General features: G+C 36.4%; 1 protein-coding gene across 1 annotated transcript; it reads left to right on the top strand.

The window, feature by feature from the left end:
• Nucleotides 1–26: 26 nt before the first annotated feature.
• On the top strand, nt 27–15,134 carry LOC138709502 (proteasome subunit alpha type-6-like). Its single transcript, XM_069840314.1, has 7 exons — nt 27–184; nt 382–476; nt 5,981–6,062; nt 7,481–7,636; nt 8,828–9,006; nt 13,820–13,914; nt 15,011–15,134. Exons 1-7 carry the CDS (start codon nt 109–111, stop codon nt 15,066–15,068), a joined length of 741 nt encoding a protein of 246 aa, XP_069696415.1. The 5' UTR covers nt 27–108; the 3' UTR covers nt 15,069–15,134.
• Nucleotides 15,135–16,014: the final 880 nt, after the last annotated feature.

Raw genomic sequence — 16,014 nt, 5'->3', positions numbered from 1 at the left:
ATAGGTTATGATCCAGTAGGTAGTGGCTAGGGGGATGCTATAATCCTTGGTCGTTTGGTGTAGTCAAAGATAAAGGAATGTGACAATGTGAGAGAATACGATATAAACATGGCGAGAGGAAGTAGCGCTGGGTTTGACAGACACATTACTATATTTTCTCCCGAGGGTAGATTGTATCAAGTCGGTAAGTATTTGTTTGTAGATTATCAACAATTCAATAACAGTCTTATATAATATTATTTACGTGCCAAGAACTTTTACTGATCAAAAATAATTTGAAAGCTTAAATGCAGGTAGCATGACTAGGCGGTCTGTGTGTTTGCTAATAAGCTCTCATGAAATATTCGGAATATTGTATATAACTTTGTTATCTTCTTACAGAATATGCTTTCAAGGCTATTAACCAAGGGGGACTGACTTCCGTTGCGTTAAAAGGCGTGGATACAGCTGTAGTGGCAACTCAGAAGAAAGTGCCTGTTGGTATTTTTATCATTGTTACAATGTATATACGTAAAGATTAATTTTTGGTCCTACAGAATATAACAAAGGCCGCAAAAGGAAAAACATTAAAGGAGAGGTATTCGATCCGGTGCTGTGGATTGAACTTAAGCGTAGTTCAGTGGTTAGAGCACTTGGTACATAGAATCAAGGACCTGGGTTCGATCCCCGGCTCCGGAGTGAATTTTTCTCCTCTAATAACCTTGTTAAGGCCCATTCACAATGAAAATTAAACATAATCGCAACATAAACACAGAAGTTTGCGGCCAAGCTACCAAATGGGATCATTCACAATGATTCACATAAACACTGACATTAACATTACCGTAAGACATTAACATGAAAGTTTGCAAACTCCAAACTTTCATGGTTATGCTTACGTGATTTGCAAACAGAACACAATCGTGGAGCACTGAAGTATACGACAGAATATGAGAAAATGGCGTCGTTATTATGTTTCCATGGTTACCAAGTATGTTTGCTGTTATGTTTATGTTCCCATCGTGAATGATGGTATGACTTCTTGATTTTACCGTAACGTTTACATTCTAGTTAACGCTTACGTTATGTTTAATTTTCATCGTGAATGAGCCTTTAGCCTTTACACTTTTTTTTTTGACTACATCGTATATCTGTAAAATTATTGTGGAGTATTCTGTACGAAATGGGCATAATGGTGTTTTTGAATGAAAGCATCGCCTAAAAGGATGTTTTTTTTAGTAGTATGATGTTTAAAATATGGGTGAAACTTCGGTATCCCCCCCACACTACACACGGGAGAGAAAACGTACTTCGCTAATTTTCACATTCCTCGGCTTCATATCACTTAAATAATCCTCTGAACTAACACACTAACCTTGTCACATAGTAATAGTAGTAGTAGTAGTAGTAGTAGTAGTAGTAGTACTAGTACATAGAATGCAAGTGATCCTTGGTGATCCACGCTAGATATACACGGCAATGGTTGCCAGCCTTTCTTTACAACTTGAATTGTCGCGTTCTTGATTATCTTCCTCCATTGGGTTCTATCTCAAGCCAGGTTCATTATCTCTGTCCATGAGAGGTTGGTTGCTTTCTTGACTTCATCATGCCATCACCTTCTTCTTCTTCCTCCTCCTCCTCCTTCAGCTATTCCTAACATGATGTCCTTCTCCATTGCTGACGATTTTCTCACTAATTGTGTGTGCCCGAAATATGACAGCTTAAGCTTTGTGGCTATAGCTTCCAGAGAGCAACTAGGTTTCAGTTCCTGCAGAATAGATGTGTTTGTTCCTCTGTCAACTCAGTTACTTTTAGCATCCTCCTCAATGACCACGTCTCAAAAGCGTCTATTTTTCTCTTGTATGCAATTTTTAGTGTACAGTTTTCGCACTTGTACAATACTGTTGGAAAGATCATTACCTGGGTTAGCTTCATTTTGGTTCTAATTGATATTCCTGAATCATTTATAAACTTACTACATTTCTTCATTGCTGCTTTTCCTAGAATTATTCGCTTTTTTTATTTCTTCCGTGCAACTGCTTACTTTTGATATTACTATGCCCAGAAAATTGATTTTATCCACTTTCAAATTTCATCATTCATTTTTATCGAAGTATCCTGTCTTGTAGTCATGATCGAAGTCTTCTTGACGTTTAGTTTGAGTCCTGCTTTGCTGCCCTTTTCTGACATTCTTGTTATTAATTTTTCCGCTAAACTGGAGAATTTGCTATGCCGTTAGGGTTATGATCAAATTGAACTAAATACACAATGTGGCCAACATAAGGACATGGCTTTGGTCTGTGTCATCATTAGAAGGAGAAATTTGCTTTTTTTCTCTCTCTATCGCCTTCGTTCTGAACATTACTGATATATAGCACCAGTGTTAGCGGCAAGATGTATTTGCTTAAATATTGCGAGTAGATTACCTAGCTTAGATGAGGGGCTTGCGACAAGAACAGTTTTGTTGTGGCGTATGCGTGACTTCTCATGCAGTGGCAGCATGATCCTTACTTGAATTTATTTTCGTGTGTACATTCCAGATCAAATCAAGAAGATATCTTCTTGCTCTGGTTACACATCTTGCATATTATAAAAGTACCACATTACCAGACAGCTTATTTGTAAATAACAAAATTAGGGCACATGTGACTGATTTTTTAAAGACTGGAGTCGTTATGCTAGCTTTAAATCATTATGATCATCATTGAAGAATATGTCTTATTTTTAATCTTATTTCAACCAGTATTTATTCTGGAGACAGGTAGGCCTACATGTGAAATTTCGACTTACCAGTATTTTATTTTTATTTACACATGAAAAATTGGTTGTACACCTGTGTACACTTTCAAAATTGAATATCTTCAGAAACATTATTAACAAAACTCAAGACGTTGTGAAACATTTAGACTGTTTTAGAGTACGACATTGCTAGGTGATATTATCTAATTCGTGTTCTTCCTAACGATGTTCCATGCCATATAAAATACAGGAATTGTTTGAGCGTAGTACTTAGCATTTTAAACAGTGGTGCAGAATGTTAGGAGTACATCTGGACATTCCTTTACCCACTTTTCAGTTATTGTGCCTAGTCATTGAAGCATGAATAGTTTTCATTGTGGGTATGAAATTAATTTTGTTATTGTTATAAATGATGTAGGTAATTTTCGTTTTAAATTGCTGTGTGTACATCCCCATACTTACTTACTTACTTACTGGCTTTTAAGGAACCCAGAGGTTCATTGCCACCCTCACATAAGCCCGCCATCGGTCCCTATCCTGAGCAAGATTAATCCAGTCTCTATCATCATATCCCACCTCCCTCAAATCCATTTTAATATTATCCTCCCATCTACATCTCGGCCTCCCCAAAGGTCTTTTTCCCTCTGGCCTCCCAACTAACACTCTCATCCTCATTGCTTAAAGAAATTTGTTATAATTGAGTATACTTAAAAATTAAAAAAAAGTACAAGAATGAGTTCAAATTTACTAATTTAAATCATAATGTTTACCTGTACACCTGTTAAATGAGATTTCATAGCTTACATAAACTGCAAAGGCAGTGTTCTTTAATTCTCTGCCATTTTGAAGGAAAAAAAAATCGGTAATTTCCTAGAAGACGGGCAAAATCCAACATGGCTGACGAAAACTACAAAAAACGTTATGCCAACTATAAAGTTCAAATGTCACCAAACATCAAAAAAAAAAAAAAAAAAGAGATGGAAAATCAAATATATATCTATATTTTTAAAGAGGAAAAAGCCCTCCAAATAAATTAAAATATAATTAATTTTTCACCTTTGATTGTTTTGGCGTTTGGTGGCATTCGAATTTCATAGTTGGCAGTACTTTTCTGGCAGTTTTCGTCCGCACTTTACCCCCGAAAATCACTAAAACACAAAACAAATAATAATTTATCACCTTATCAAATAAAATTCATTTCTCATTGACGTCAATTCTCATCGACGTCTTCAACGACAACCACTTCACTTCAAGTATATGACACAGGCTTTAAGGCAATTTAAACACACTATGCAGGCAATAAAGTACTGAACCAACACTTTGTCGTACAGTCAACTTCGCATAAATAAATCATGTGTTTACACTGAATGAAATTCTCTTCGAACACTATTACACCTTAACTTATACAGAAAATTCAGTAAATAATTCCTTTAAACAACATAAAAAACAGTTTTCTCCTCAAAATTCAACACAATTCTTATTCACCAGCGAAACAACTAAACCATAATCGACACAAAACCCAAAATTTAATACTTTGTTTGAAGTTCACACATATTTCACAATATCATAAAATGACAAACTTTCAAGTTTCAGCCATCAGACATAATATAACCACCACTCACGTCAAACAACCAAGAACAACTGACACCGTCATTATCCATTCAAAATTAATGAAAATTCTAGAACAAATGACAACTGTAACCAATCAAATTAAAAGAAAATCACGGTGACACCTAGTATAAAAACCTAGAACTAACATATAAAAGTCACTAAAAGTTCACCAACATTTAACTCTGAAGTAAAAAAAAGTTGGTAATGCTTACTACATTCAACCAAGTGCCCGTCTTCTATGAAATTACCAAAAAATCCAATAGGTTTATTGAATCTTTCTGTATAAATGCATTTACACGAATACTTAACATACACTCACCCTAGTACATGAAATAACTCTTCACACAGATACACATCGTGCACAACGTGGCCCGCCGAAGTGATGTGCAAGTTGAAAATGGGTCACAGTTCTGCCATCTATTCGCAGTATGCAGAACCCGAATCACGCAAGTGAAGCGGGTGGGCATTGGAAAAACACACACATCTAGTGCATGCAGCATACATAGTCTTATTTCGCACATGGAATTGCTCTTAAGAGCTCATCTGTGTTTTTACACTTCTCACAGTATTTGCAGTGTTACGAAATAATACTGATAGATTGGAGCTTTATGAAATGAATGTTTGTATATCTTTTGATACAAAATTAAACTAAAATGCTAAAATTATTTTCTGAGATTCATTAGTCCAGATGAAAGTGAACTCGCTTTTTTTTTTTTTTTTTTCAATATATGGAAGAAAACTTGAGTTAATTATACGATGTAAGAGTAATGGAACAGAGAAAAATTCTCTCCGGTGCCGGGATTTGAACCTGGGTTTTCAGCTCTACGTGCTGATGCTTTATCCACTAAGCCACACCGGATACCACCCCGGCGCCGAACAGAAAGGTCTCAGATTAAGCTCCAACTCTTGGGTTCCCTCTAGTGGCCGCCCTCTGCACTACGTCATAGATGTCTATGAACATAGGACCGAAGTCCACACATGTACTGAGGTGCACTCGTAATGAGTGACTAGTTGGCTGGGATCCGACGGAATAAGCGCCGTCTTAAATCACGAAGTGATTTACGCATATCATATATATTATTTTAATGTACCGAAGTACATATGATATTTCCATGCAGATATTCTGCGTCATCATACGAAGTAAGAGTAATGGAACGGAGAAAAATTCTCTCCGGTGCCGGGATTTGAACCCGGGTTTTCAGCTCTGCGTGCTGATGCTTTATCCACTAAGCCACATCGGCTACCACCCCGGTGCCGAACAGAATCGTCTCAGATTAAGCTCCAACTCTTAAGTTCCCTCTCATCGTATGATGACGCAGAATATCTGCATGGAAATATCATATGTACTTCGGTACATTAAAATAATATATATTCAGTTAATTAGTTAAGGGAGTCTTTTTTGTATCTTCAGTGAAAATGGTGCAGTGATTCAGCAAATAATATGCAGATGACTAAACTGTTTATTGCAAAATGTGCAGGGAACCAAGTAAGACGTATTTATATTCTATTTGACGTGCATTCACGTTATTACTATACAGGATGAATGCAGTGTGATATGTGCATGTTATTAGACATGGCAGAACGTGTTATAGATGCAGCATGCCATCTTTAATAAAACCGAATTTTTCTTTTATTTTCTCTTTTTATACAGGACAAGCTACTTGATTCCTCAACTGTGACTCACCTTTTCAAGTTAACATCTAGAATTGGATGTGTTATGACTGGAATGATTGGTGAGTAATTTGGTTTATTTTTGTGAGATCAGTTCTATTATTTCAGGAGCAGCAGCTCAAAAACATCCAGTTTTATAACAGAAGAAAAATATACAGAGCTCCCACAAGTAACTGCTATAATAACTTTTCGAGGAAGATCATTTAACATACCAAGTGATGAATTTCAGAGATGTTGCCAGGAAGGAATTCTCTCTAATGCTAGAGCTCAAAATTTCTCTCCTGAGAATTTCAAAAGGCGTCTAAACTATTGTAGTCTGAGTTTGAAACAATTTATAACCTTTTACTTTAAAAGTGGATTAGAAATTTTAGTGAATCCTATTTCTTCAGTCAGTCTAAACAAGATAGAATCTCTGGGTGCTATTCATAGACATTTCGCAGCGTGTGCTACGAGCGTACTAAGCTAGCCCCGGCTATCCACTGGTTACTTGTCATATCCTATGGCTAACACTGGTTTATAATACGAAAAATGCTGATCATCCACCGGAAGCCCACACTAAAAATGTCTATGAATACGGCCCTACAACTTTAAAAATTGTATACCCGGTATTAACATTAACTAAACATGCTATTATTTTTATTTTTTTTTTCTTACTTTGAAACTATTGATGAAATAATAGTGTGTCCTTATCTAATCATGGTGTATTCATCAGATACATTATGAATATGGTACGTATAATAATAATAATAATAATAATAATAATAATAATAATAATAATAATGCCATATATACGCAAATATCCGTGCACATTTTTTTCCGGAATTTAATGAAAAATTGGGTTGCACACATTATTTGAAATAAGGTTGCCACTGCTTTGCCTCGAACACTGGATCCCGTTATACTATAGAATTGTTCGGCCTTGTGCCTCAGTCTGTGTAGCTTAGAGTTGGGCAACACGATTCTTTTTCAGAAATTGATTTCAATGATTCAATCATATATTACGAATCATTATGATTCTTCCCAGTCTGTGATTCCAACTATTCTTTTGAATCGTCAACGAACGATTCACAGCACTCTTCCCTTTGCAAACCACGGGTAAAACAAAAACATTCTACATCTCTGACATAGATGGCATGATAGTCTCTTTCTGATTGGCTGCAAGTGGGCAAGCACCTGGTGGCAGTGGATAGATGGTATCTTTACAATTTTGGGAGGTGTGAAATATTATTTAGGTGACCTGAACTGAAGTTATAAATATATTTATTATGGTAAATATTTCGAGAGTATTTACGTTTTTTTAATATTAGGAAAAATTATTACTTTGTTCTTAGATGAAATTGTGTTAAAATTAAAATAAAATTTGTTTTGATTATTTTTTCTTCAATGTAACAGCTGTGGCCTTACTTTAAGTATTTTCTTTCCTTACTAGTGCTAATAACAAAACTTGTTCCTTTATTAAAGGATCACTTTTGTTTTATAGCTGACAGCAAGTCTCAAGTGCAGCGTGCCCGCTATGAAGCTTCTAATTGGAAGTACAAGCATGGATATGAAATTCCTGTCGATGCCTTGTGTCGCCGAGTGGCTGATATATCACAAGTGTACACTCAGAATGCAGAAATGCGTCCTCTGGGCTGCAGTAAGTTGTTTCGTTATAAAGAAATTTCAGCAAAATCATTTAATCTCTTAAGAGAGTGAGTCTGCTTGAAATAAACACCTTAATAAAAAAAATTAAATCTCATAAGTTGCCTAACTTATTGTCGGACCATCGGATCTGTGCCCCCGTAAGATATACGAACTGAACCCTAATTCCTTCTCAGCCTCGGTAATTCATTTCTCTCCCTGCATTCCTATCTCTCTCCCTTTCTCTCCCCCACTACTCACAATTTTGAGCCTTCTTGCGGGACAGTTTATTTGCACTTGCAGTCCAGTGTTGTCAACTCAACATGAATACTGTAGCACGGAGTGGCGAAAGAAATATTATTAAGCAAGTACGTAATAGCATTTTGCGATTAAGAGAAACAAACAGGTCAATATCTCGTTCCTATAAATAAGGCAACGAAAAGAGCAGCTGCGATTACAGGTGAGGCTTATTTTATTTCAATTGATTACATATTAAAATTACTTACTTAACTAATACTGATAATACAATATGTTATGTAATTATATAGGCAGGTCAGAGCGCCTAATCAAGAAAATAAGGAGCGAGAGAGTCTGTGCAGGAGATGAAAAGATAGAATTACCAGGGAAGAACAGACCAAGGGAATCTTTAATTCTTGTAGGTGATATGAATCAATGTATATTTTAAGAAGAAAGATAGGCCTACAAGAATTTTATACCGTGCAGAAAGAAGTTCCGACAATGAAGAAATTAATGAAGGTTGCGAGAGAAGCAATAATTTCCAAGGTTTGAGAGAAATGCTACGGAAAGTGATTCGAGACATGGGATTTAGGTTTAAAAAATGTAGAAATACAAGATGTATTTTGATTGAAAGAAATGATATTGTAACATGGAGGACCAGTTATTTATGACACTGTTTGATGGAAGTTTGGCAACATCCCTATTCGGCAAGGTTCGTGGTCTGCTGTTTGATGTTGTGGGAGGAAAGTGGAGTGAGTACAGGCGTTAACTTTTTCAAGAACGACGACAGCGCTGAAGGGGCACAGATCCGATGGTCCGACAATACTTTTGCTTAATAATTTATTAAAAACTTTAAGTTTGGTTCGAATCTGATGACTGTTTTGAGAACTTCCCGTAAAGATTACTATAAATAAATTTGTAACACTTGAAAGTTTTGATTCTGATTTTCTAATATGATTTCTTGTTTCAGGTATGATACTGATAGCGTATGATGATGAAAATGGACCCTGTGTTTATAAAACAGATCCTGCTGGGTATTTCTGCGGCTATAGAGCTATAAGTGTTGGCTCCAAACAAACGGAAGCTAATAGCTATTTGGAGAAAAAGCTAAAGAAGAAGCAAGAATATACAAGTGAAGAAGCCATTCAGGTTAGTTTTAATACCGTGTACTGTTGACTTGACATTATATTATCAAAATTTATCTTTTAATTATAGTTTGACAACTTCAAGTGAAACCCCGTAAAACACGCCAACTTCTGGAATCTCTCTCTTTCTTTCTTCTCCCTCCCTCTCTCCTCGTCATTCAGTCACCAATCACCACGTAAATATCTGAGAGGGTGTGCGTGGGCATCGCGACCAATAGAAGAACCACTCTCCAGTATTACCACAATAACGGATTCTTCATTTTTGCCTCGACTGTCGGCTATACTAAAAGGCAGGTTATGAACCGACTAAACCGGAAGCAACGTTCTGTTGCTCTCTTTCTGAGCTCTGTTGCCACATAGCGGCACGAGATTGAAAGCATGTTCAGCGTTTGTTACCGATATGTTTAAAATAACTACTGTCTATAGTTCTCGATAACACTATCAACAATATTAGTAATTAAAATTACTGTTTTTAAGAAAGCACGAGCTAATGACGCTGGTACGAAATGCAATTCGTAATGCAAGTGGTACTACAAATGAACTGGAAAGTTTGTCTACACTGTCTCCGTGATTCCGTTGCCAGATTTTCATTAGCAGACGACATTTTCACGCGAGGTCCAATGAAAAGCTCCGTTCTCCTTTTCCCCTCCAACGCCCCACACTCAACGTGTCATCACTGTACAGGCTACCCCTCTAACCTGCACTTTCCTCTCGCCCTTCCAACTACTTCCTGTTTAGTCGGTTCATAACCTGGCTTTTAGTATAGGAAGGTTCCATTATGCTAGCATTGCAGGCAACTAGTCAACCTTTTAATGCTTTTGTTAGCTGGTTTGACAAACTGTGAGTGGACCTGCAAGTACATAGTGCATAGTGCTCTCTCCCTTCCCCCCGTTCTTTCTCACTTGCTCCTCCCCAAGACAGCCAGCGCTCACGTAGTAACTCGGTCAGGGTTTCAGTTCGATTTGTCAATCTATAGTGGGATTCATAACTTGACAGTGAGAACTGTAGAACTTGTATTGACGGCAGTGTACTGTGCTGGGGCTCGAAAAGAGAAACAATCAGATAGTATGATCTAATGTAATGTAATGGTAGGTTAGCATTAAACTGTGAGACTTTGAACTTCGTGAATTTATCTACAATGCATGTGAAAGAAAAACAGTCAACTCACAAGAAAAAGTAGAAAGCGAGTGTGAGAAGTATAATTTTATTGCGAAAGAATTCATATATTTTATTAATACGAGTAATAATTTAATTAGAATTTTTAATAATGAAATACACGAATAATTAATTAATTAAAAATTATTAATTTCAGTCTGTGTCTGTTTAGCAGTGCTTCTTGTTTGAAGTAAGGTAGACTGTTTTGTTCATGAATTCCTACAATTATTTTACCTAATAAGTCTTCTGATTGTGTGTGCTGCAGTAATACATATTTCAGTGGTCCTGTATGTTTGCTGTAATGTACTGATTACAACAGTGCATATTATGTATGGTATACAGGGTATTAAAAAGTAACGTTTACAACGTTTCAGGGATGATAGAGGAGGTAAAAACAAACATCTTTTGTAAGTGACAAAACTTTGGCAGATGTGCCGTTTATTGTGTACGTAAGTGTCAGTATAATCCATAAGGAACAAGACCAATTGTCGTTTTAGAGGTGGTGTTCAAACTGCCATCCATTGAAGGCATTGCACAACTGGTACCTTCGTACTATGGACTGTCTGCAACGCTCAAAAAAGTCAACATTGTCTCGAATAACATGTGCAGTTTCAACAACGCGAGCAACTAAGTCTTCTGCCGTATCGATCGGTGTCTCATACACAAGACGTTTCATGTCTCCCCACAAGAGAAATCCAGTGGGGTTAAGTTCGGTGATCGAGGTGGCCACATATACAAAAACAGTAAATTAATTTTAACATAAAAAATAAAATAAAATAAAAAAATTAATTTATATAATATTTCAGGCCCACCCCTGCCAATCCAACGATCGGGGAATGTAGCATTTAGGTGGTTCCTGACACAACGATCAAAGTGTGGAGGGATAAAAAAGATGTTTGTTTTTACCTTCTCTATCATCCCTGAAACGTTATAAACGTTATTTTTTAACACCCTTTATATACCTATATGAACTGCACGCATTGTATTCTTCACATGACATAATTAGAAACATTAAGTCCAGACATTTGAGATGGACAGGGCGAATCCAGAAATGCATATAGCATGGTAGTTGGGAGGCTGGAGGGAAAAAGACCTTTGGGGAAGCCGAGACGTAGATAGGAGGATAATATTAAATGGATTTGAGGGAAGTGAGATGATGGTAGGGACTGGATTAATCTTGCTCAGGATAGGGACTGATGGCGGGCTTATGTGAGGGTGGCAATGAACCTCCGGGTTCTCTAAAAGCCGTAAATAAGTATATATACCTGTATAATAAGTAAAAGTGTCAATTTTAATTTGTAAGAAATTTCTCTGTGGTATTCGTGCAAAACAGGTGTGAGAGAATGAATGTATATCCATGTTTTGTCAATATACACTAAAGGTCTTTACCCTTAGGCTTCATCCTTTCTCAAGAATCGAAAATTATATTCTTATTAGGCTACAGTGTCTTTGCATTGATTTAGGAAGTTTATTATCTGTTACATTTTTTAAAATTAGCACACAGGTACCATTTTTGATTCTTGCCTTTCCTATTTTACAAATATTACTCTTCATTAAATTTGAACACACTTGTGTCTTGTGTAGGGTTATTAGAACACTGAACTTTTTCTGCTTTGAAATAGTTTTATAAGTAGTGCCTTGCCTGTCCTTGAGGTTACCTCACCATGATGTCATTGTTATATTGTGAGCAGAACAATCCGCCATATTGAATCCCAAACGATTGACATCAGTTGTACTGTAAGTGAAGATCTGACATATGGAGCATTTTGCTTTTAAACAATAATACGGTATTGATTTTATGCAATGGTTGGTTATGTGTCTGCAATTATCATGATGCCATTAAAATTAAATATTAATTCCTATTCGTGCTAACCTCCACCATAATAATAAAACCATGGGGAAACACTTTAAATAGAATAAGTAAAGAACTATCACTAATAGAAGAAATTGAAGAGTAGATCTGAAGCCAGCCTATAAGTATCTCATATACTTTCTGCCCAGAAAAAAGAAAAAAGAAAACATTTTTTTAACAATGTAACTATCATTATTCTTTTCTGTATTAAAATATTGATATGTAATTAATGTGTATTTTAATTATATGTAAATACAATGAAAACTTAATATTTCACTACCCCAAACTTGCATACGGGCTATTCCATATGAAATCGATCAGTAAAAAAACCTTGCATTTTTTTTATACTCTAATTTTTTCCCTATTTATACAAGGTGCTGAGGAGAGTGCATTTTCAAAAATATACTATCGAAAGTCAAACGGTTTTCATATTGTTGAGCGACAAATTTAGCGTATTTTATGAAAACAAGCCTCTTTCAGCGCTCAGAACTCTGGAACCATTTACTACAGAACATTGATTGGGAGGTCATTTTGTGAAGCTGACATTTGTTAGGTTATGTTAAGAAGTAATCCTTATTTTTATTGTACACAGAGAGACAGATAATACGATTTTACTTACTTTCAGGCTTTTTGCCAATTTGTAAAAATGTAAAAAAAAAAATTGAGAAAAAACCTTCCATTATTAAGAGGGATTTGGCATTGTTTGCTTAGTGGTATGGCAGTAAGTTTCGAGGGTATTAAATAGATTATTTTCACACACCTGGACTTGAACGGCACAGTACCGCACACACTGGTCGAGAGCTGAAAATAAGCGAGTGTTGGGCGTCATTTTACTCCTGTGTTTATGAAAACCTGTGATAAAGCTAGCCCAGCTATGCGCTACTAGACGAAACATCACGTGTTTGTCTCCTGGCCTTGCATGTCTCGGCTAGCTCCCGCCTCACAGTCAGCTGGTTAGTTCACGCGCATACTATTTATTTTCTTTATTTGATATTTTCAATACTTTCTTATCAACATACCATCAGTAAAAAATATGTGTTTATTTGTACTTTCAATGCGGAATCTAACTATATATTTTAAAAATATTTTTTCCTAGGCAAAGGCGTCTTAATGAGGAAAAATCTAAATTTCTCCATTTCCATAAAAAGTAAGAAAATCTGTTTATATCTCAGTATAAACTTTTAATTTCTCAGCATCAAAATAAACCATGAGTTTGATCATTGGGTGAAAGGGTTTCGGAGCTACAACAGTTTAAAGTTGCTAATTTTATGAAAATACGATAAATTTAAAGATTTTTAATTTAAACACTATGAAGTTCTGATGCCTCAAACTCTGCACAAGCATTGTATCACAGTTCTCTACGTACAAAAAAAGTTTCATTGTATTTAAAAATTGCGAGGTCAATTTTCTCTATATTTCGGTCGATTTGAGATGGAATAGCTCATACGTAATCTTGTCCTTACCCAATCTCATATTTAAACTGTCTGTTCTGCTTTTATAATAAAGTACTCTAGTCTCACTGCTTATAACACCAGTTCTGTTTTGACTTTTATTAAGTGAAATAAAAAAAAATATATATTTATTTATTTTACTGTGTAAAATGTAAAGTTATCAATAGGTTAATTAAAAAAAAACGCTTATATGCGTGCTAAAAGAATAGTTGTTCTAAAAGGCATTGGTATTAACTTTTTTCTTTCACTTTTTCATGAACTAGGAAGATTCAGTTGTGATGCTGTTTTGTGTTCCCCTTGCCCACTTCGTTAAACATGTGAAAGTTTCAGATGGTGTAAGAATTACGCTTTGATTCCAGCTGGCCATTACATGCCTATCCACTGTCTTGTCTGTGGACTTCAAGCCCTCTGAAATTGAAGTGGGTGTTGTTACCAAAGACAATCCAGAATTCAGGTAACTGAATTTTTAATTTTCATTAATACACACACTTCCACATTAACGAAATAAAGGTTAAGTTAAATTTATTTCCTGTTGATGTAGATTCATTTTCCGGGCTGAGAGGCCATGGTCTATTAGTTGGTTTTATACCAGACGTTTCGTCTGCAACTGCGGCAGACATCTTCAGTGGAGTGGTATCCGAGGTCGCAAGACTCTTCTCGGCGTACCTGAGGCAACTGATCCTGTGTCTGGTTGTGCGGGCGTATTTATAGTGCGGCTCGCGGGCCGAGGCCTGTTGTCGCTGCAGTCCGCGCCGCTTTGTTCGCTGCTCCCGTTCTGGGTTCTGTCCTTTTGTTGTAGTGGCTTCTTATCTGTTCTGTTTAGGACCGGGTACCAACACTTGTTTAGCTTTACGCCTTCTTCCTTGCGATTAAAGTTGTTGTTATGTTTATGTATTTCGATCGCTTCTCTATGTAGACGGGGGAAGAAGTGCGTCGTCGTGCTCAAGATGTCCGTGTCCTTGAATCTTATGTTGTGATCGCCCTCTTGATAGGCATGTGCTGCCACTGCCGATCTGTCGATCTGTCCTAGGCGGCAATTCCTATTATGTTCTGTCAGTCTTTAATCGCAAGGAAGAAGGCGTAAAGCTAAACAAGTGTTGGTATCCGGTCCTAAACAGAACAGATAAGAAGCCACTACAACAAAAGGACAGAACCCAGAACGGGAGCAGCGAACAAAGCGGCGCGGACCGCAGCGACAACAGGCCTCGGCCCGCGAGCCGCACTATAAATACGCCTGCACAACCAGACACAGGATCAGTTGCCTCAGGTACGCCGAGAAGAGTCTTGCGACCTCGTATACCACTCCACTGAAGATGTCTGCCGCAGTTGCAGACGAAACGTCTGGTATAAAACCAACTAATAGACCACGGCCTCTCAGCCCGGAAAATGAATCTACATCTATAGACTCCGGCCGTGAAAGCCTACACTGCAAGATTATTTCCTGTTGTAAGTTTTTCGTGTTCATTCTGTGTACAGTATTTGGCTGGAGAGAAATCAGTTCAAAAGTGTGAAATTGTGAATTATGAATTAATAGTGTGCTGTTATTTCAGGATTCTAGGTGAAGCTGAGACCGATAAACATCTAACAGCGATTGCAGAAAAGGACTAAAACACAAGAAGTGCTTATTTGTTTGTGAATGTGTTAAAAAGAAGAATACATATTATACAGAAATGGCATGGTGTTGCTTTATTTACAACATAACGCAAACTTTTATTAGATTCAGTATGGTAAGATAACAAAGATATGTCACTGACAAAATTTAACAAAACACAGAAAGATTCCTCCATCGTGATGTCAATCTGTACTTCATTTATGTAACTTCTTAATAAATTTCACTTTATTTCAAGAAACAGTGAATGTCTGATTTCGAAAGAAATGTCAGAACAAATGTCGAAGTGTTTTAATACGTTGATATGCATTTAGTTTTACTAGATGCGATATTATTCATAAATCATAAGTATGTCCGAAATTTTTAGGATCTAAAATACTAAGTACAACACTCCCTCGGTCAGTTCTGTGTAGTTCTGCACAATGAAATGTGAGTACTTGTAGGAGTAATCATGCCTCAGTCAAATTGCATTTGAAGATGGAAAAACTAGATCAGTTACTTGATTTATAGTCTATAACTCTTCTCTTCTAGAAAGACATTACTAAGTAAATAGGTGAGAAATTAAGTAATTACTGATAAGTAAAATACTGAAATAAACAGTTGACATCTTACAGGTCCCAGATGTTGAACTGGGACTTTTCAAGTCCTGGCTTACAAGTTAGATCAGGAGTTATCTTCTCAGTGCACCAGGGTTGCCAGATGTCCCGATTTGGCAGACATGTCCCTATTTTCATATAAAAAATCCCGAGTCCTGCTTCGATTCAGGCGGGACGCAAAAAGTCCCTCCTTCACAAAATTAAGATCAATTGTATAATTTTCTCATTACCTAGTAACTATTTTCTTCTAGGTCTAAATAATTACATTAAATTTAAATTAATTTTCTTAACAATGTATGTTTGCACATTAAAAAAAAAAAAACGAATATTTTGCCAAATGTAAGGTTTG

Source organism: Periplaneta americana, chromosome 11, assembly GCF_040183065.1.
Source record: "Periplaneta americana isolate PAMFEO1 chromosome 11, P.americana_PAMFEO1_priV1, whole genome shotgun sequence".
NCBI classification, from domain to species: Eukaryota; Metazoa; Arthropoda; class Insecta; order Blattodea; family Blattidae; genus Periplaneta; species Periplaneta americana.
The sequence above is the reverse complement of the archived record's forward strand: the minus strand, read 5'-3'. Positions and strand labels throughout refer to the sequence as shown.

Excerpts from the sequence above, each read along its gene's own strand:
- LOC138709502 (XM_069840314.1), top strand. The coding sequence starts at position 109 with ATGGCGAGAGGAAGTAGCGCTGGGTTTGACAGACACATTACTATATTT. Across the intron at positions 7,637-8,827 it reads AATGCGTCCTCTGGGCTGCA|GTATGATACTGATAGCGTAT; the intron begins GTAAGTTGTTTC and ends TTCTTGTTTCAG. Across the intron at positions 9,007-13,819 it reads CAAGTGAAGAAGCCATTCAG|CTGGCCATTACATGCCTATC; the intron begins GTTAGTTTTAAT and ends CTTTGATTCCAG.